General features: G+C 40.5%; 1 protein-coding gene across 11 annotated transcripts in view; it reads right to left on the reverse strand.

Annotated features, from left to right (window-relative positions):
• adgrb2 (adhesion G protein-coupled receptor B2) overlaps window positions 1-20,637 on the reverse strand; it is a 362,907-nt gene that overhangs the window by 145,241 nt on the left and 197,029 nt on the right. For all 11 annotated transcript variants that reach the window (XM_072675953.1, XM_072675952.1, XM_072675949.1 and 8 more), the window contains 6 exons: window positions 17,682-17,846; window positions 16,388-16,552; window positions 15,138-15,239; window positions 10,611-10,717; window positions 8,526-8,720; window positions 6,722-6,790 (listed from right to left, as the gene is read on the reverse strand). In XM_072675953.1, the coding sequence (XP_072532054.1) occupies window positions 6,722-6,790; window positions 8,526-8,720; window positions 10,611-10,717; window positions 15,138-15,239; window positions 16,388-16,552; window positions 17,682-17,846 (803 nt within the window). The remainder of the gene's footprint in view (window positions 1-6,721; window positions 6,791-8,525; window positions 8,721-10,610; window positions 10,718-15,137; window positions 15,240-16,387; window positions 16,553-17,681; window positions 17,847-20,637) is intronic.

Genomic DNA, 20,637 nt, shown 5'->3' on the forward strand with positions numbered 1-20,637 from the left:
GCACCACCGGCTAGTCTTTGTTAACTGTGCGAGAACAAACAAACTTGCTTTGTCATCATAGTGATGTTTCTCCACAGCTCGCTCTTCTGTAGCCAATATTATATGAACCCATTTATGTCCTAAGTTTAGTACGATGAGGTCAAATGCCCCAGAAACTCTTGCGCTTGGTCTAAAGTGCAGAAATGGATGGATGAACTGGTAAAACTGGCTTTTTTTTACACAATAAAATTTGGATATTACTGTTTTGCTTAAATCTTAGTCCCATGTGACAAAAATTATATTAAAAATCCTTGTACTCTTTGATCAATTAGAACTTTCTTAAGATTAATGCTCAGGCAAGCTCAGAACATATGGGCAGTGGTGGGCGCCAAGGCCAAAAAATATCACAGTGTAATTACATTCAGTGTTCATTATATATTTGGATTAAGATCACGCTTTGCTGCCATTGCACAGCATGCAACGTATTCAACTCATCTGTAGCAGTGAACACATGCACACACAGACGTGACTAGGGGCTATAAGCACAAACCAGCAGCCAGATCAGCCCGTAGGGAGCATTTAAGGGTTAGATGCTTTGCTCAAGGGCACCTCAGAAAGTGCTGTTCTTTCTTTTTTGCCTCCCATGCCCCCACTTTCTACCAGTCCAGATGATTGAACCAATGGCCCTCCAGCTCTGATCTCAGAACTAGGCTACAACTAGAAGCCTGTTTACACCTATTTACTTTGTGCGTTTTGAGTATCAGGATTATATCTGAATGAGGCCAAGTCATGTAAAAACGCACCCAATGTAAACACACCCAAGACACATTTTGTGAAGTGCGGACCACGCTCACTGTGAGCTGAGGCAACAAAGGGAAACTCGAGAAACCTGGGCTGGAGTTCTGGGCAAACAGCCATCACAAGAAGGTGAGGCAAGAGGAGCATTTCACAGGGTGTGTAATAATGGAGAAGATGAGTTTGGACGCGGTCCTTCTCCCGAAACTTTAGTGAGTTTTACACTTCAGGAGGTCTGAGATGCATTTCAGCCACGTTATAGCAGTGTAAATGCATCCATCTCTCCAAGAGACATTCGACAACCGAAATTCCTCCCAGTACAACCAGTAATATATGCCGCACAGTACGCGAATTGGCATAATCTGTCCAACAAAGCAATCAGATTTCAGTCTGACTAACCAAAGACCCATTCAACTACCAAGTGTAAAAGAATGGGTAAAATCTTATCAGCGTACATTCCAGATACTAGTCTAATGAAAAGGGTCAACAGGGTTTAGGCCTGCAAAGCTAAATAAACGAAAATGCATCATTGGCATGCTGTGAGTATTCCAGACCTGGTGGACCTAATAGTTCTAAAATGTGGAAATTTTTAAATGTCTGAGTTTCATGAACGCTAACCCATGATAACATCTAGGAGCATCAGACACTGCTTTAAATACAACAAGGCATTTGCAACATCAGTACCAGCTGGTCCTCGGCTTCCTGTGAGGACCAGGCCCCAAGACTGCAGGATCTGATGGAGCTGACCGAAGGAAGTAGCAGGCAGAAAGCATGCTGGTGGCCATGCTAGACTAAAAGCTAACCCCAAGACACAAGTCCTTTCCTAGTACTCTCTCGTGTCTGCAACTTCTAAAACTGGACTACACTTGTCTTTTCAGTGTTAGCTGAGTCGCTTGCATTTTCTTTTTTCTTGAAACGTGATGGAAAAGTCCCAGACTCATTCAGCTAATTCTAGCGGGGAAATGAGATGTGTATTTCGTGGTGTAAACAAACAAGGTGAGTTTTTTCTTGGCTTATTTGAATACACATTGCTGCCTGTGGGGTGTCTGCTGCTGTAGTCATAGTAGGTCACATTGTTAGTCCAGTTAGGAACGGTCCAGATGGTGTGGAAATGCAACATTACTGAAGGGCACTGATGTTGACTCAATTGCATTGTTCAAACATACACACACAAACAATGGCAACACACACACACACACACACACACACACAGTTTTAAGGTCAGGCCTATTCCCATGTCTCTGAGGGAACAGGTGTTATTTTATGAGCGTGTGATAATGATGAAAATATTATGTCATTACAGTCAGTGAACCCTAACACACACACACACACTCACACTGAATTAAAATCATATTAGTATGTCATAGGCAATGCCGTAAACATCAAATCACACACACAGGCAGACACACATAGCTCCTGCATGCATTTCTAAACAAACACAAAGTGAATGTAGCCAACATTCCCCTTCTCCCTTCTATTGATGTGTTCTTATGTATTTCATAATTAAAGCATTCATCTGTTTCTCCCCCTTTTCTTACTAATTCAAAGCTGTGAATTATAAATTTACTAAATTTACTGTACATACTAAAAGAACTATTTCAGCAATGACATCAAAGACATTCAGTGCCTCGTTACTCCACCCCATCTCCTCAAAATCCTTATTTACTCCACACTATCTTCTCAACATCCCACCACTCTCTCCTCAACATCCCATTACTTCATCCCATCTCCTCAACATCCCATCACAGTCACGGCATTTGGCTGACGCTCTTATCCAGAGCGACTTACAAGGTGGGCCAAAGGTTGGCCAACCTAGTGTTAGAAGTCTTGCCCAAGGACTCTTATTAGTGTAGCGCAGCATAGCCACCCAGACCGGGAATCGAACCCCAGACTCCCACGTAGTGTGGTAGTTCCCTAGCAGGTAGTGGTGTTATCTCTTGCACCACACCAAGCACATCACATTACACTATCTCCTCAAAATCCCATTACTCCACCCCCATCTCCTCAACATCCAATTACTCCATCCAATCTTCTCAATATTCCATTTCTCCACACCCACATCTCCTCAACATCACATTTTCCCTCCCTCCCATCTATTCAACATCCCATTACTTCACCCCATCTCCTCAACATTCCATTAGTCCATCCCATCTTCTCAACATCCCATTACTTCACCCCATCTCCTCAACATCCCATACCATCACCCTATCTCGTCAGCATTCCATTACTTCATCCCATCTTCTCAACATCCCATTACTCCACCCCATCTTCTCAACGTCCCATTAGTCCACCCCATATCTTCAGTGCCCTATTACTCCACCTCCATCTCCTCAACGCCCATTTCTCCATCCCATCTCCTCAATGCCCCATTACTCATTACTATCTCCTCAGTGTCCTTAATCCATTCCTCTCATTAATGCACCATTACTTCCCTCAATACAACATTACTTCACCCCAGGTCATCTCAGGGTAAATATGAACAATATCTTGCCCCTCAGACATGGGAGTTTGATGGCCGCTCTGGTCAAATGAAGCTCTCTTTACCTAGAAAACCTGTTACCTGCTCTTTAAATAAAACGTACCAACTTGTTCTATGTTGACATCTTGTTTTAGGTGCAAATCAGATGCATTTTGCCTGTGAGTGGTGTAAGTCACAGTTTTCGACATGTGTACACGAAAAAAAACAAACAAAAAAAAAACACAACAGGCACTGTCCTTTATGCTAAACAGGAGGATGATGTGAAGAAGAAGAAGGCCGTAGGTATTTTCTAAAATGTAAGAATCGTACAGTGGCTGGTTTGGCGTGGATTCTCCTCCACCTTTTAAAACAGGTGTGGATCTTGTGCTAGGATCTATACTGATTCTGTTATTGAGAGGCCTTCTTTAACGAAGACAGCAGAAGCAGCGGCTAGATGGAAGCACAAGCCTGAAACACGTACTGAAAAAGAAAAAAAACAACAACATTTACAGCCAGAATAACACTACTGAAACTCTTGGGACTAGAGGTGGGTGTGTAAGAAGATGGAGTGGAAGATACACCATCTTGCAGCTGCAGTGTGCGCTCACAGTCCGTGTTATTGTTTCAGAGTAGAATTACACCCCCAGTAGAATGTTGTGGTGGAAAGAACACTTGCTAAGACGAGAGCCTCCTCGCTACTGAACTTTCATTTTGTGTTTCGTCACACCCAGTAAACACTGACGCTCACCTGCGTGCTGTTAGCAAGGGCGGCTACACACGGTTTGTCTGATTAGCTGCAGTGCGGGTAAATCAAATGCTAATTTCAGACACACTGTGAGTACATATTGTGGTCACATTAAGGCACGTTTTGCTCTGTGTCTGCATTCAAACATGCATCTGGCCCTCCCTCTCTCCCTCCCTCTCCCTCTCTCTCTCTCTCTCTCTCTCTCTCCATCTCTCTCTGTCTTTCGTCTGTCCCTCTGTCTGTCCCTCTTTATCTTACTCTCATTCTCCCTGCCTCCTTCTTTTCCTACTTTCTCTCTCTCTCTCCTTCTTTATCCCCCCTTTCTCAATCAGCCTTCTTCCCATTAGCCCCTTTCTTCCCTTCTCTTTTTAGATTTCTTTTTTTCTTTATCTCTCTAGTTGTCTCCCTCTTTCCCAGTCTCTTCCTCCTCATCTCTTTATCTCTCTCTCCCTCACTGTGTCCCTCTCTTCTGTATCTACATTTATTTCTCTCTGCCTCCTTCCTCCTTCTGCCTCCTACCTTTCTCTCTCTCCCTCTCTCTCCCTTTGAGGAGTAGCTGAATATGATGCATAGGTTTCACGTCTTTATTGAGTGAGAAAGTTGTGTCTTTGTCATGTATTTTAAAGTCATGCCACAGCTCTGGTTGTTCCTGGGCTTTAGTTTCTGCTGTTTTCTCTGAGCACTGTTGCCCGTCACAGTAACAGAGCGGCAAGAGTGGAAGAACATCTACCCTTAGACAGACTAAACAAGCTCTCATACTTGGTATGGTCTATAGAAAAGTAGGTTAGGCTGTAAAACTGGAGATTGACTGAAAACTGGGCCATTGTTCCTAAAATTGTCTCCACCAAAGGGTCCTGCACACAAAGGCTTGGTTTGGTATATGGAGAGCATTGTCAGAACTCAAGTAGATTTTCAAACACTGGATCTTCAAGTACCAGAATATGTGCCACTTACACACAATGTGTAAAAGTTAGTGGATGGCACAGAATATGATAACAGCATGTAAGCCTTTCAAATGTATACATAATTTCCTTATTTTACATACCATATCAACACTTTGACTATATCTGCATTAACATAAAATATTTTATTCATGCTAATATGGTGTAACAATTTGAATTAAGCAGGGGAACAGACATTTCGATTTTTGTTAAATCGTTTACTTATATATATATATATATATATATATATATATATATATATATATTTATGAATATACTTATATGAAATATCACATCAAAAGACCTATATAGCACATCTCTGCTACTAAAGGAAACTGAAATTCATTTAAACAACAGTATAAATGAAAGCACAAATGATGATTTGTGAACAAGTCTGTGCAAATGCTAGAACTTTAATTAATTAATAACTAAAAACTAATAACTAATTAAAAAAATAATAATAACATTAATTGTCAACAGGAGAGTGGCAAGTTGTGGCTCACAGTCATTATAAATGTCTGGTAAGCCGAGCTGAGCAAACTGCCTTAATTGAATTCAGCTCTATGTTTATTTACTTTTTACTACGAAGTAGAACAGAGAGACCTGGCCTCCCACAACACACCTGAACAAACTGTACTATTTCATTATAATAATAAAACATATCTTTAGTGATTGGACATCACTGATCCCAGTATCCAGTGTCAGCACCCAAACATCTTGTAAAACGCATTGAACATTCAAAGTACTTCAGAGTTATTCATTGAAAATAATGCACATATTACTAATCTCTAATTGCTGGACTATTGCCTTCATGCATATAATTGCACTTATGATATTGTATTTCCTGTCTACCCAACCCTAAACCCTAACCCTAAACCTAAACCTAAACCCTAACCCTAAACCTAGTAAACAAACACCACTGAACCCAGTATTCTGCATCAGCACCCAAACATCAATTCAAACTTTAAAACAATGTTTTCATTAAAAATAATGCAACTTTGCAATTCTAAATGTGTCTCTAATAAAGAATTATTTCTACTGTATCAATGTGTAAATATTATGGTATGGCAGTGTTTCTGCTATATACAGTACCATCCGCCACCTAGTTAATGAAATCAATTATTCTGGTGGAATTGATCAAATCCATGTCTTACTAATAAGCATCTATCATGTATGTATTATATAGATTTTTAGTTTTTTATATTATATAGTGTGTTTTGCAGGTCCTGAATGTCAACACCCTTGCACAGCACTGTCTCTATTATAATCATCACAATAATACATATGGAAAAGCAATCTGTTCTTGTAAGCACCTTTTTCTTGCTCTTCACAGCCAAGTCAGGTGTAATGAGGAATATTCTCATGCAATTACATATGAATGATGGATGTGTCCCCTCAAGCACAGTCGCATGGTGCTGTCTGATGACCACAAATCCCACGGCACACTGTCTGTCTCATGTACAATTAAGCCTAATCGAATGTGAAGCTGATGTTTCTGTCTTGAAAGGCCAGACAGAAACCCAAACACAAGTTCAGCCTAATGGATGTGCCTTAGCCAGTGCGTCAGGCTCAAACCTGCATGTCCCACGCAGCACTCAGCTCGCTGTGTATTAGCTGTTAGCTTAATTAGCCCACTTATTAATGTGCACTTTGACAGCAGCAGTGACTCTAATAACCGCCCACTGTCAGAGAGGAAATTAAGGCACACTGTAGAACAAATGTCCAACAGAAGTGATCGAGTGTGTTTATGAGATGGACACGCTCGTAGGTGTCGGAAAGGCATGAGAGGGGAATGGGCGTTACCTGGTGAGCATCTTCCCATTTCTCAAGGTTGTCCATGTCCAACATTAAGCTGACTATCTGGAAGAATTTCTGTGGAGGAAGAGGAAACCAGGAACAGTGAGTGGGAAAAGGAAAGTAGCTCAGTGAAGAAAGTATATGTGTAGATTGTGTAGACTGAAGTCTACAATCACAGAACCTTTTTTTTTTTTTTTGGTTTGTTTCAGTCAAAGAAAGTTGTCAGTTGTTGTCAGTTGAGCTCTTAGAGAGCAAATTCTCTAGCTAAAGACCATCAATTCTGGCTTAGTAAGGAAAAAGAAAGAAAAGCTGCAAGTGACGTTTAGTTAAATTCCACACATAGTGGTAACATCAACTGTGACCAAGTAATTTTTTGTTTGCCATTTACCAGAACTGTGCATTTGTTGCTCTCACTAAACACACACTGCACACTGTGAAAAATGTCCCCGTTTTAGTATCTGTTTGTTCATATCTATAGGTCAGTGATCCATGCAGTTTATAGAGAATGGAGCTTTTTTAGGGTGTAAGCAGCCTGAACTCTATCAAAGAGTGCTGAGGCTGATTGAATGGCCACTTGCCCCCATGGTTCCAGCAGCCATATCACCAAGACAGAATTGTTCACAGCAGTGGTGATATAAACCAGTTGTCTGAAGTGTTTAATGTGTATGAAAGCTACCGCACAGAAAGTCTGAAACAATGCTTTTTGCTATTTATAAAACTCATAATTTATTTATTTAAAATTTTACTTCTGATATTTACTCATTTTCTCCCCAATTTGACTGGCCTATTACGGAGAGATAAATTCACGACTTTTTCAGAATTGCCAAGATGCAACGCCGCTGGGCAACCAACGCGCTCTGAGAAATGTGCTGCTACCCGGTTCTGATGCATGAGCCAGCAGACGCCACCATTGCACTGGAGTGATGTGGGGAGAAAGTGCCATTTACCCACACTGGAGAGAGCAAGGCCAAATGTGCTCTCTTGGGGCCCCTGCTGCCGAAAACTAGCAGCATGACCGGAATTCAAACTAGCAATCCTCTGGTCATAGTGACAACACAGGGACCACTCAGGGCTCCATAAACTTATTTTCGAAACGCATTAATGGGAGAGAAGTATATGCAGGGTGTTATTTATCTTTAAAAAAAAACTTCTTACCATCACTTCACCATAATTAAAATTACACATAAAGACTGCATATTTTAAATGTTTCGATTTTTGAAAAGATAATACAATGGAAGTATCTATGTTGTAGAAATGGCTATCCCTGGTTCATCTCACCACCACTGCAGATAATTGTAAATTTCTCTATAATTAACCAGTTTATATTAAACCATGCTGAAAAACACTGATTACATTTCAGAGGTTAAATTATGATTTAAGATGCTTCATTTGGGATTTCAAGTTCGGAATAAGAAGCAGTCACAATATAATAAATAATACAATGTAATCTAATTATAGTAATGTCTTGATACATTATGTGCTTTGAGATATGAGGCATTCTGGGTGTTATTTTGTTTATTATCTAATTCAATTAGAAAAGTGATACATGCATCAAATTTCTACAGTGATCTTAATCATTATGGAATCAGATACAGCTTTGTTCTGCATTACAGCTTTCTGCAAATAAACTAAGATGTATGAAGCTATTTTTTTAAATAAAAAATAAGACCAGTTAATTATCTTAGCAGATAAAAACATATCTGTAATCACAAATATTTACTAAAATGTTTAAAAAATAATAATACAATATTAATATACAGTGCAAACATACTCTGCACTGTTTACCTGTGTATGTCTTTTTCATGCTCACCTGCACGTCGTCGGGAGCTGGGATGTAGGTTGCTCGTTTGAAGGTGTCCGTCACATTTCGGAGAATCTCCACAGAGAATAAGAGGTCACCGCTGTAATAGCTGCGACGGGACATTAACTCCAGGAGACTCCTCACGATCTGAGACATGCCCTCCCCAGCCAGGGTCCTCTGACCCTTCGCAAGATGCTCTCGTAACTGCCAGAGAAGAGGAAAAGCTTAATCCTTGCTCTCTTTTTTTTTTACTTCAATATTATTATTATTATCATAATTATTTATGAAGAATTAATCTCAATGCTTATAGGAAATAAAGCTCTTAATCCCTAAAGGACCAGTATGTAGGCCCATTCTTCAAATCTGGACTTTCACAACAACATCATTTACAAATTAGTATTAAAGTAGCTACTAAACTAAATGCCGTAGTGGAAAGATAAATAACTGAATAATAAAAACCCCCAAGTTATAAGATTGTGCTTTAAAAATGAAGAGTTAAGTGACATTTTGATATGAACAGTGTAGTAAGTTACATAATCATTGATCATAATGGATTCCAAAGTTGTTGGAAATGCTCTCTGACATTCTGGTCCATGTTGACATGACTGCATCAAACAATGTCTGCACATTTCTCAGGTGCACTCTCATCCTGTTTAAGGGAGAGGGACTCCATTCTACCACTTCCCTTTTTTCAGGTCAAGTGATTGGGAAAACCACTGCAGAACACTGAACTCATTGCCATGTTAATGAAACCAGTTTGAGATGGCTATTGCTTTGTGACATGGTGCATTATCCTGCTGAAAGTAGCCATCAGAAGATTAGTAAATAGTGGCAAACAAGGGCTGCACATGGTCAACAAAAATATTTAAATAGACTCTGGCATTGCAGTGATGAGTGATTGGTATTATAAAGGGCCCACAATGTTCCAAGCAGGGGCTTCCTAAGCCAATAATCCACCTCCACCAGCCTGGACTGTTGACTGAAGGCAGACTGAGTCTATAGACTCATCTGTGTCCTTCGGTAGATATTGAGAGTGACCAGACCAGGCCAGTCTTTTCTGTTTTGGAGAGCCTGTGCCCACTGCAGCCTCAGCTTTCTGTTCCTGGTTGACTGGTGTGGAACTTGACGTGGTCTTCCGCTGTTGCTGTCCATCCTCCTCAGGGTTCAATGAGTTGTACAGAGTGGTTATCTGAGTTACTGCAGCCTTCCTGTCAGCTCAAACCAGTTCAACCTCTCTAATCAACAATTTCCGTCCGCAGAACTGCTGCTTGCTGCTTTTAATGCAACATTTAAGTTAAAGCACCTTTTTTTTTGCTGTTGATTACATGATTGCACGACTTACATAGCATTACTCACAGCATGTACTGAATACCACATCTTAACATAAGCCTGAAGTGTAAGTTAAACACGCAGACAGAGAGGCAGGCGGAAAATAACCCCAATGCTGAGAATAAAATATCTTCAGGTCAGGTCAACAACAGAGGTGGTAAAGCACAGATTTGGCCTTTCAGTCTGAATCGATCTCATTGATCCATGTTTAGAGGAAAGTGTGTGCTGTTTGGTGGACTTGAAATCCACCTTAACCTCCACCAATAAGGTGAACTGAAGCCACAACAAAAGAAATGCAGCTCACACTCGGAGAGTGCTTGCTTACGCTCCAAAGAGAAGAGAACAGTTGCTGATTAACTAATGGCAGCTTTGTGAGTCCCACAGGCAGCAGACAATAGCAATCAGAACTAACTCAACATTGTATGATTATAATGAAGGGTGAGTGAACAGGTTAACAGAACAATCAACCCCACGACATCACGCCCAACTCCCTGACCTTCTTGACCACTTTCATTAAATGTGTCACACAATTACAGTGCACACAAGGTCATGGTTTAGCTAGCAGAAATTAAGAGGAGCACATACATGTCAAGAGGCAATCCAGAAATGTCAAATGGGAAATCAGTCATAATCAAGCTCTGTAAAGAGACTATATCTACTATGTCTCAAAGAAGGCCATGTTATCACTATCATGACAGATTTGATCTGAACATTACCCCCCCCCCACACACCTCAAAAAAGAGCAAAAAAAGAAATATCACTTACAGCAAAATGTAAATATCTATACTCAAGTGAGATGCATCGGGCGAAGCTCGGAGGACCCCAGTAAGCAACTCCATTAGAATCCAGCAAACAACGACGACTAGCAGATCCTACAGAGAGAAAGAAAGAAGAAGACCTTTCAACGTAGATGTTTCAACAATGTTGCTTAAGATGTTAAACATAAAAATGACCCCTTTTTTTCAAGTGATGTTAAATAATAACTAGAGCTAAAGCTCCTTTCTACTGGTCCAAGAGTGGCTTCTCTGCCTCTGGTTAACAGATAAGATCAGAAAAAAAAAAAAAAAATCTTCAAGACATGCAAACCCTGCTGCAAAGCCCGTTTACTCACACTTGCATCATGCTGCCTCTTTGCAATGGGGCATGACCGCACTATCACCCGTCTATGCCGGGCAGGACATACACACACTCTAATCCACAGGGAAACACTAGCAAAGTCCCATGGGTGCAGACTGTGCTAGCTTACCTGCCTGTAGGAATATTTTTTAGTTATTTTCTGCCTTTTTTTCCATAGGGATATATTGCACTCCTGCTTTGACCTCATTCGCCACCGCGTTCTGCGCTCAACACTTCAAAGGCATCATTTATTAGCCGTCTGTGTTTTTTATTAGGTATAAATCAATGCAAGCCTGGGGGCTGTTTCTAGCACGATATCAGAGACATATCACATAAAACACTTGGGATACATAAACATGGTAAAAAAGAGTAATGCGTCTTAGGTGCAGTGCGAGACTAGTGATTGTGCCTTAGGTGAAGACGCCCACAGGTATGAGCTTTGTGAATTCAAACCTTGACCAAACGACCTCCTTTTGTAGTTAACAGATAAAATAGGATGTTCATCTAATTTTATTTTATTTTTCTAATATAATCATCCTTGTAAAAACTCTTACTAGTTTGTACTAGTTTTATTCCATTGTTAAGTTTTGGTTGGCAACACAAGGAACAGGATTCTGGTTTTATTTCTCAGTTATTTTCTAAATAAATATGGCTAAGTGCCGCCCCCCGTTGGTTAGGACAGCACTGATAATACCAATCATGCTCCAATGAAGCATGAATAGTAATTTTTGGTGAACTGTGTCTGGTCTCTTTACTAAAAAAGACACTTTACAATTTAACCACAACAAGCAAAAATATAAGCTAATACCTGTTAATACCCATTTCAAATCATAGTAGAACTATGGGAGGGTTAGTTAACATTTGTTTTATCAAATGAGAGCATCCTGTGCAGCTACAGCACTGGTCTCCCCTCCATCATAGATATTTACAATATGCACTGCATTTGCAAAGCCATCAGCATTCTGGATCAAGCCATCACTGCCAGACCCCGCGACAGCTTCTAACCCCAAGGCATCAGACTTCTCAACACACAAGGACCGAGCTGAGACCCCTCTCTCACCTCACACACATTTGTACGAAACACAAACTTATACACACATTCTTCATACGTAATGCTGCCCTTCATTCATAAGGGCAGCATCTCCCACAATGCACTTGTATTTTATAGTAAACAGCAGCTGAATGTGGATCAAAATGCATTGTGAGTGGCGTTACTAAGCAACATCAATTTCAGATATTATTCCATGTAATTCCTTTATGGGAGCCTAATGTTTACATAAGCAATATAATGGTGATTCTTCCATGAACAGCACATTGCTTTTACTGACTGTAATTCTTAATTTAGTTTTAAACATTGCTCGGCCACTAACGTTTGTTTAAGTGACCGTTTCTAGTGATACTTCGTAAACGAAATAGTCTCTCCCTATATAGCTCAATACTAATGAAAGGGATCCATTTAGGTCAGGCGAACAGAGACCTCAATAAAACATGTTTTGCTAATTGACGACAGTAAACTAATATTTAGACAAGTAAAATGCCATGTTCAAAATCGTTCAATGCAAAGAAAAGAAAATTCGACAGTCAAAACAGTTTGTTTATAGAAGTGAAAATATCCCCTCATTCTGCCTGAGAGAAGCATGAAGCCAGTGTGCTTAATTTGTAAGAAAACAGAGTGTCAATGTGAGGCGCCACCATGAGTAAATAAATCAGGTTAAATCACGCATCCGTGCATTACATGGACAAAAGTATCGGGACACCTGCTTGTTCATTGTTTCTTCCAAAATCAAGAGCATCAAAAAATAGCTTGTTCTGCTTTTGTTGAAATGGCTGTCTCTACTGTCCAGGGAAGACATTTCAGATCTTGGTGCAGCAAGCATATTAATGAGGTCAAGATGTGAGACTATTACCACCCCAACTCATCCCAAAAGTACTGAATAGAGCACCGTCATTCCCGAGAACACCTATTTTTCAGTTCCTCTGTTTAGTTTATACCCCACTAGCCTATGCCTGGCATGGTTGCAATAGGTTCCTGTTTATGTGCTCCAGAGAGTCCTATTCTATTATTAATGCTTATCTAGAGGGACTAGACAAGCTGTATGTGTGCATTTGCACATCTGCATCACCAAGGGGCGCAACTTAAAGTAGCTGAATGTATTCATTAGAAGGGGTTTCCACAATTATATGGGAATATAGTGTATCAAGCTACAGCAGCACTGCAGCACATTACAAATGAACGCTTGCTGCAGTGTCTCCGTCTGGCCATTTCACCTTTTGTTTCCAAGTTTAAAGACTTTTTTTGTACTTTGTGGGATGCATAGAGTTTATATTGATTATTTGTCCTCTATGAACCTTCGGTTTGGTAAGTGGTAATATTTTAGTACCCCTGTTCCTCTCCTGAGACTCCTCTTTTAAAAGGTGCTATAAAGAACTATCTCCTATGTTGTCTAAAGACATATGTCATGGGCTATACTAACTAAACATATCCTACATTTTATTGCACACTGTGTGGGTTCATGTACCAAAAATCAGTCATAATTCATTTTTTACATGACCATTTTACTTATCTCTTAGGAATGAACAGTCTGTTATTACTAAGCCTTTAAGACGTTTATATTGTCGCGGTCCAAAATGGAAACTTCACAGAAAAAGAAAACAACCTTCTCGGATTTCCACAGAAGTCAGTGAAACAAAAATTCATTCCAAGTCATTCTAGATAATTTCTATTAGACCATTTGTCATAACACAATGCAAAGAACAAGTATCAGATTCAAATTACTTTAAAAAAGTCAAAATGGAGATACAAGGTTTTTGCGTTACAATGACAATATGTAAATTGTAATTCTAATTGAGATTATATTGAGCGTTGAATGAAACACAGTGTCATTGGGTGGGGCTAAACAGCTGTAGGCTAAGTGGAGTTAAGACAATTTTGGAAGATGGTCCACGCCCAAACCTCTCCCCCACTCAGCCCAATATAAACCCTCCATCCCACTCCATCATCACGTCAAACAACTCCTCTCCACTTCCCCATCTCCTTCCTTCTTCACTTTTTGCTCACCTCTCGCAGGGTGTTGGGCTTCGGCTTCACTAACCTACCACTCCGCACTCCAGGCCTGAAAGTCCTCTGAGTTTGGGAATGGGACATACTAGCAAAATAGGTGGATGTGTTTTGTCTTGACAGCACAAACAAAAAACTGCACTGAATTCTTTTCTAAAGAAATTCTGTTTTCCATGATATGGCCACTTTAAGCATTTAAATAGGTCTTTGAGTCGTGATGGTTCAATACAGAACCATTGCCTTTACTAATCAACTAGTCCAGTCAACCAGGACTAAATATGGTACTTCTGTGATGAAAGATAATGTTGGATTGATGTTATCCTCGATATCCTCGCAAAATTATGCTGTAATTTATCATAATAGTCATAAACACAGCCATTGTGCACAGTTCTTCCAGAGGCTTACTTCATAGTCATCATGCAGTGGGCCGCTAAACAACACTGCATTGAGCTTCCAGTCACGCCGCGCTCTTCAATGGGCTCCGAAATGAATGTTCATTAAGTGCAGAGAAATCAACCTATTTTGACTGCAGTCATGAGCTTGTTGCCTGTGGTGAGTTTTTGGAAATGACTAATTGCATCTCTGATAGCATTTTATGGTCTGGTTTTACTGATCATAAAATCTTTTAATAAAGCCATATTTCATGAGTTGGAACTAGCACATCAGTTCTGTTTTACTTTTAGTAGCGGTCGGTTCCTGTCGTTAGATCATTTATCCTTTGAGTTCTTCTTGTGGACTTTTTCTTTTGTGCTGTTTTCAAACACACTGGTCACACCATGGGTATTGAATAATATATAGGCGTCCTTATATGAAACGAATTGCATCTGCTCAGGCACTGATGGTTTACTTTCACAGCCTCTTACGATGCGAGACGCGTACCCGGGAGCCTATCTAAGCACAATGTCAAATCAAAGTGCACCACTACATGGCATATTGCTTAATTAACTTTGATAAAATCATTTGTAAGACTTTAATCCACACGACTTTCTTTACTGTCTAATGAGGATACTGTAACAGGGAGTAGTCTGATTATCACTCAGACAAAGAGAGAATTAGAGAGAACGAGTGCACTGGTAGGTAATGGAGAGGTGCTTAGTGTGTGCGGGTGGGTGGCTCACCAGTGGCGTTTGATGGACACTTGTTGTAGACAGTCTCTCCAGCTGAAGCTCTCTTCCATGTCATGGAGACCTGGTACTCGTCTCTGCAGATTTCATGAGGTGCTGCACAGGAATGCACACCAGTGTAAGAGCGCAGGGGTGTGTGTCTATTTGTGTTGGTCCATTAAAAAAAATAAATAATAATAATAATGCATGCAAATACAGCTAATATTGCATATATAAGAGCAAGGTGCATTCTCCACTGTATTTCTTCCACTCAAAACATGCTGCAAATGCCCACAGTCACTCTATCACACTGCATTTCCCCCCTGTTTGACTCCAATCTGCATAGAGAAAGGGCAGGGATGAGAAAGGAGAAAGACATCCACAGGAACCTCTTCTTTTTTCATCTAAATATATGCTTCCCAACAAAGTTATTGGGCAGATCTTTGTCTTCAGGATCTCACCGCAGTGCTATCAAAGCCTTGCGCCTGATATAAGCTCCGCGGCAATGTCTGACATTTATTTAATCTATAGCCTCCCAAAGCTACAGTCAAAGACGCGCTTATTAAAATCTGCTGTTTGCTGCACTCCCTGACATGCTGACAAATCGCGCGCAGCGGCACTTTGAACAATTCGCCTGAGCCAAGGAGGATCTGTCTTTGCTGAAAGAGAGAGGGAAAGAGGAAGAAGGGAAAAAAGGAGAGTGACTGTCAAACGGGAAGAGAGAGAGCGAGAGCGCACGAGAGAGAGGCCTACAGGTACATAGACAGACAGGCAAAAGAAAGAAAGGAGGCCCACAGAGCGAAACGGGGAAACAGAGAGAGAAAAACAGCAAAAAAGAGATGCCTGGGGTAGACAGAAAGATGGCAGAAAAAAGACAGATGCCCAGAGACAGCAGAGAGAAGAGACAGGAGCGACAAAAGAAAGACATAATAAAAGCAGCTTTTGTAAAAGCAAAAAGAGATGGCCACCATCCATGGAGAGAGCGTCTAAGCAACACGTTCCTGAGCCTTACACCTTAGAAGTGGAGAGTTATTACTATACTGCACAATATTTTATATATATTAAAATGTAATTATGCAATTACATAAATAAGGACATAGTAACAGGATTAATATCCTTGACATTTTCGCAGGTATATGTGGGTTAATCTGTAGTCTTCTTGGAACGAACCCTGTGAATCACAATGTATGTAACTAGCTACTAGTTACGAGAAAAAAAAAAAAAGCACAGCACACACATCCACATGTACACATGCTCAAACCTACCTGGGCACTTCTTGTCATTGCAGGCACGGACCTCCTCCCCATCCCCATCGCAGGGGTAATCCTGGGTCCCTGTGCTTTCACACATTCGGAAGCGGCGCTGCCAACCCGAGTCACATGTTTTAGAGCACAGGCTCCAGGGATTCCACGCCCCCCAGTTTCCCCCATCTAAGTGAACCAGAGAGCATGAGAGCAAACAGGTTAACACAAGTTTATCTTTGTGTCCTTAAACTCTTTATTAAAATTTAAATCTGACCCCAGAGTAGCTAGTGTGAGCATGTTAACGTTAGAGTTTCTCATTTCAATATGGCCTTCGTGGCCTACGTGGCCTTTAAAGGCTACTCCTTCATATACTGCAGCCTTCAAAGGATGCAGCCCCTGAACTGGGATACAGCTTATGTTTTCTATCATTGTATAAAACAGGGTATCTTTATTGTTTGTAAACTATATGCTGTCTTTATTGTAGGTTGCACTGTGGTAGGACGGACATGTGTACACATTCAGAAGGTAAGTCACACCCTTTCGTCAGAGTAATAATGAAATGCAGTCAAATGCTGTAAGAGTAAATGTGAGGTGATATTAGGAAAATCAGACCTACCATAATAGTGAAGACTTTACAGCCATTAGATATTACATCATTCCAATTAGAAATATTGGCCTTTTATCAAGCAGTGCTAATTAGACTTACACTACAAATGTGACCTTAGTTTAAAATGAAAATGGCTCAAGTGACATTTGTAACTTTAATATTTCTTGTTTTGATAATAAATGCACAGTTTGTGCCAAGGACGTCTTGTAGGGTTAACAGTATGTAGAATGTAATGGGAAGAATCATGGTAAAATACTGTTTAGGTGCTACTGCTACATGTGCACGAATAACACATTTACCAGTAATGTCCCAGGTTTGGTTATTGATAATAGGCACAGGTAAATAGGTAGCAACACACGTTTCCTATACATATGTGCAGATGTCTGCATGTGTGTATGAACATACTTCAAAGCTACATTGCACAGTCAGTATGTGTATGCACTACGGCAGTAATCCATTTTCAACTTAATGTCTATTACGTTCACTTTAGTTTCCGCCAACCTTAAACATCACTATAACTTCCACCTCAACTCAAAATTAGTCCTTATCCTGGTTCTAAACCACGCCCTGGTCTAAATCCTAACCCTGTTGAGAACTAGTTTCACCAAATACTTTGTTAACAATGTAAATATCTGTAGACATTTACATAGATCTACAAGGAGTTAATCTTCAGTATTCTAAACTACATTTTCCATGTCTGGGTTATACCTCCACAGGATGGGTTAGTGCAGTCCCGTGTTTCTGCATGCGGACCCTTGCACTCGGCCCAGCCGTGCACAGAAACGCTGCAGCGACGCTGCCTCTGCTGAGATCCCACACCACAAGATACAGAACACCTAGACCATGGAGACCAGTCCAACCATTGACCCTCCACTACACAAGTAGAGAGAGAGAGAGAGAGAGAGAGAGAGAGAGAGAGAGAGAGAGAGAGAGAGAGAGAGAGACAGACAGAGGGAGAATAGAGAGTAAAATAAGCGTATTAAATGGCACAGGAAGAGACAGAAGGATGTATAGGGCACAGGTATAGAGACAAAATGAATAGGTAGACACTGATACAGACAGAACCAGACTGTGTCTGTATACAATGTACTGTACACTGAAGTTCAGTTCATTCTCCACACAAACAATATAGTCTTGTACATGAATGCATTTCATGTATAGGAATGCATTCGATGTCGCAGTGAAAAATAAATAAATAAATAGAGAAATAACCCTCAACTGTGTTACTGAGAATTTTAAATAAACATTGAGACTAGCATAAAATGATTTGGTCAATGGTGCTCAAAGTTTAAAAATTTCTTTGAAGAAAAGCCTGTCACGATCAATTAGTTTATTAGTATGAACAGCAGAAGCAGTGGAAGAGAGACATGCGCTAATAGCATCCAGAAGAAAGGTGGTCTTAATATCATCGCCATCTGTTATCATGGGAGAAATGTATGAAATAAAAGTGGATTTTCAAAGAATAACACTGTAAAAAAAAACACATTGTTAAAACAGATTTCTATCTGAGGGCAATTAAACAGAAAATAGAACGTTGATAACATCAGCACAGAAATTAATGAGAGCCTTCGTCTGACTTTGATAACAGGAAGATATTATGAGTTCTCACTGAATTGTCTGGAAAAATAAATGATGTGTGTGGTTAAAAAGCACTTCTTTTCTTCTTCCATGAAACCAACCTGGCTTATTTGCATAACAGGGCACAGCGATATAATGAACGGCTGAAAAATCTACCCAGCCTAGATCCAGTTTATGTTCTCAAGCTTTTAAACCGCTTGTGAGTGAGACCGAGTGAGAATTTGTGAGATATTTCTTATTGCCTCAGTTTACAGTGCAGTACAGTCTTCACTCCACAGCTGTCTACTGAAAGGAACTGTAAATCGATGTCAAACAGCATACATTGATTGGATGTAACAAACAGCATGCATGCAAGTGAGAGTACATCTGCTTCTATCCATTTTATCTTAGAAACACTGTAATATGAAGCAGTAATGCTGATCTACATCAACAGACATCTCGTAGAATTACTGACTTCAGCTACTTTAAAGTGCACCCATTGCTGCGTCCACATGAACAAACACAGCTTGTATAATCTCCTTAGGAAAGCATAGCCAATAAGGAATAAGCAATAAGGACCCTCTAGAGCAGCCACACACAAGCCTAAGGTCACCATGTCCAATGCTAAGAATCACATTGCCTAAAGAATGGCATAAATCCCCCCCCCCCCCCAGAACTTTAATTTGATCTTATTTGATCTAATACCTTATATGGACAAAAGTATTAGGACACTTTATACCTACAGGAGCTTTTATGACATGCAATTATAAACCCATAGGCATTAATATAGAGTTGCATCCCCTGCCCTTTGCAGCTCTAACAACAGATATGGAGCTCTGCAGTTACTCTGCAGTTGGCCTGAGGAGGAGCAGAACTGTGCTCCATCCAATACTTTAATAATCTAAGATTTGGACTAATCCTCCAACATCAGTACCTGACCTCATTCATGATCTCATGGCTGAACTCAATCAGATCCTCACAGCAATGTTTAACATTCAGCGAGAAGCCTTCCCAGAAGAGCAGCAGCTGTTACTGCAGTAAATGGGAGACAAGCCACCTATTAATACCCTTGATTTCCGAAGAAACACTGGATAAGCGGATGGCTACAAATGTTCGGGCATATAGTGAAGTCACTGGGCATTCAGGCATCACACTTAATGCTAGGCTTGCATGAATCCTGTGCAGATTCAGCAGATAATGCTGCGTTCCTCTGTGGAATTTGCTTCACCACTGGACTCAATGAAGCAGCACCTGTACTTACTGAAGCAAATCCCCTCTGCAATCAGAAAGCATACTTGAACTACATCCGGCAGATAATTTTATATTATTTAAAATCCTAGAGTGTGAAGTTGAAATAATGACAGCCTTAGGGCTCTAACAATGTTTACACAATCTATCTCCCTACAGAAAATGCGTCATGTCCTTTGACTTAAAAATTACACCTTCCATGCAAATTGCCCACTACCATTGCTCATATGGTATGTTTGAGCTGATTGCAGTAGTGTGAGCAGTTACTCATGTATACTATGTTTAAACCTAGCATAGCTTATAATGAAATTCACTCAAGGCACATGATATTTATGATATTAATCATTCCTAATGCTTAATCCACGCAACTCCTACATTTCAGCACACTAAAGGCCCAACGTGATTCACTCGATCTATCTCGTGTGGATCAGCCGTGTAGACTCTGACAGGTTGACCTATGTGATAGGTAAAGCACGTGGTTAGGGCTTATTGCATATGCAGCAGTCATCTACGGCTGGGGTTAAGCAGGCCCATCACGGGGCAGAGAGTGTGATAAATAACAACAATCTTCCCAGGCCCATAAACTCAATCAGTACTGAGAAATGTGGCCTGTCCGTCTGCACCTTCATCAGAGCTCAGAGTGCCGCTCTCATCATCACTCACTGAAACAAGCACCAACGAAAAAGGACATCTGCACATCTCGGTTGCCAGGAGAGACGGCAGCTGTGGAAAAGAGCCCTGCGTCGCCTCTTCAACTGAAGCAAAGCACACACAGCTGAGCGCCTGAAGCCACCAGAGAGAGAGAGAGAGAATGAGAGAGAGAGTGAGAGAGACTGAGATAGGAAAGTAGGGGAAAGAG

This window comes from Salminus brasiliensis, chromosome 3 (genome assembly GCF_030463535.1).
Source record: "Salminus brasiliensis chromosome 3, fSalBra1.hap2, whole genome shotgun sequence".
In the NCBI taxonomy this organism is placed as follows: Eukaryota; Metazoa; Chordata; class Actinopteri; order Characiformes; family Bryconidae; genus Salminus; species Salminus brasiliensis.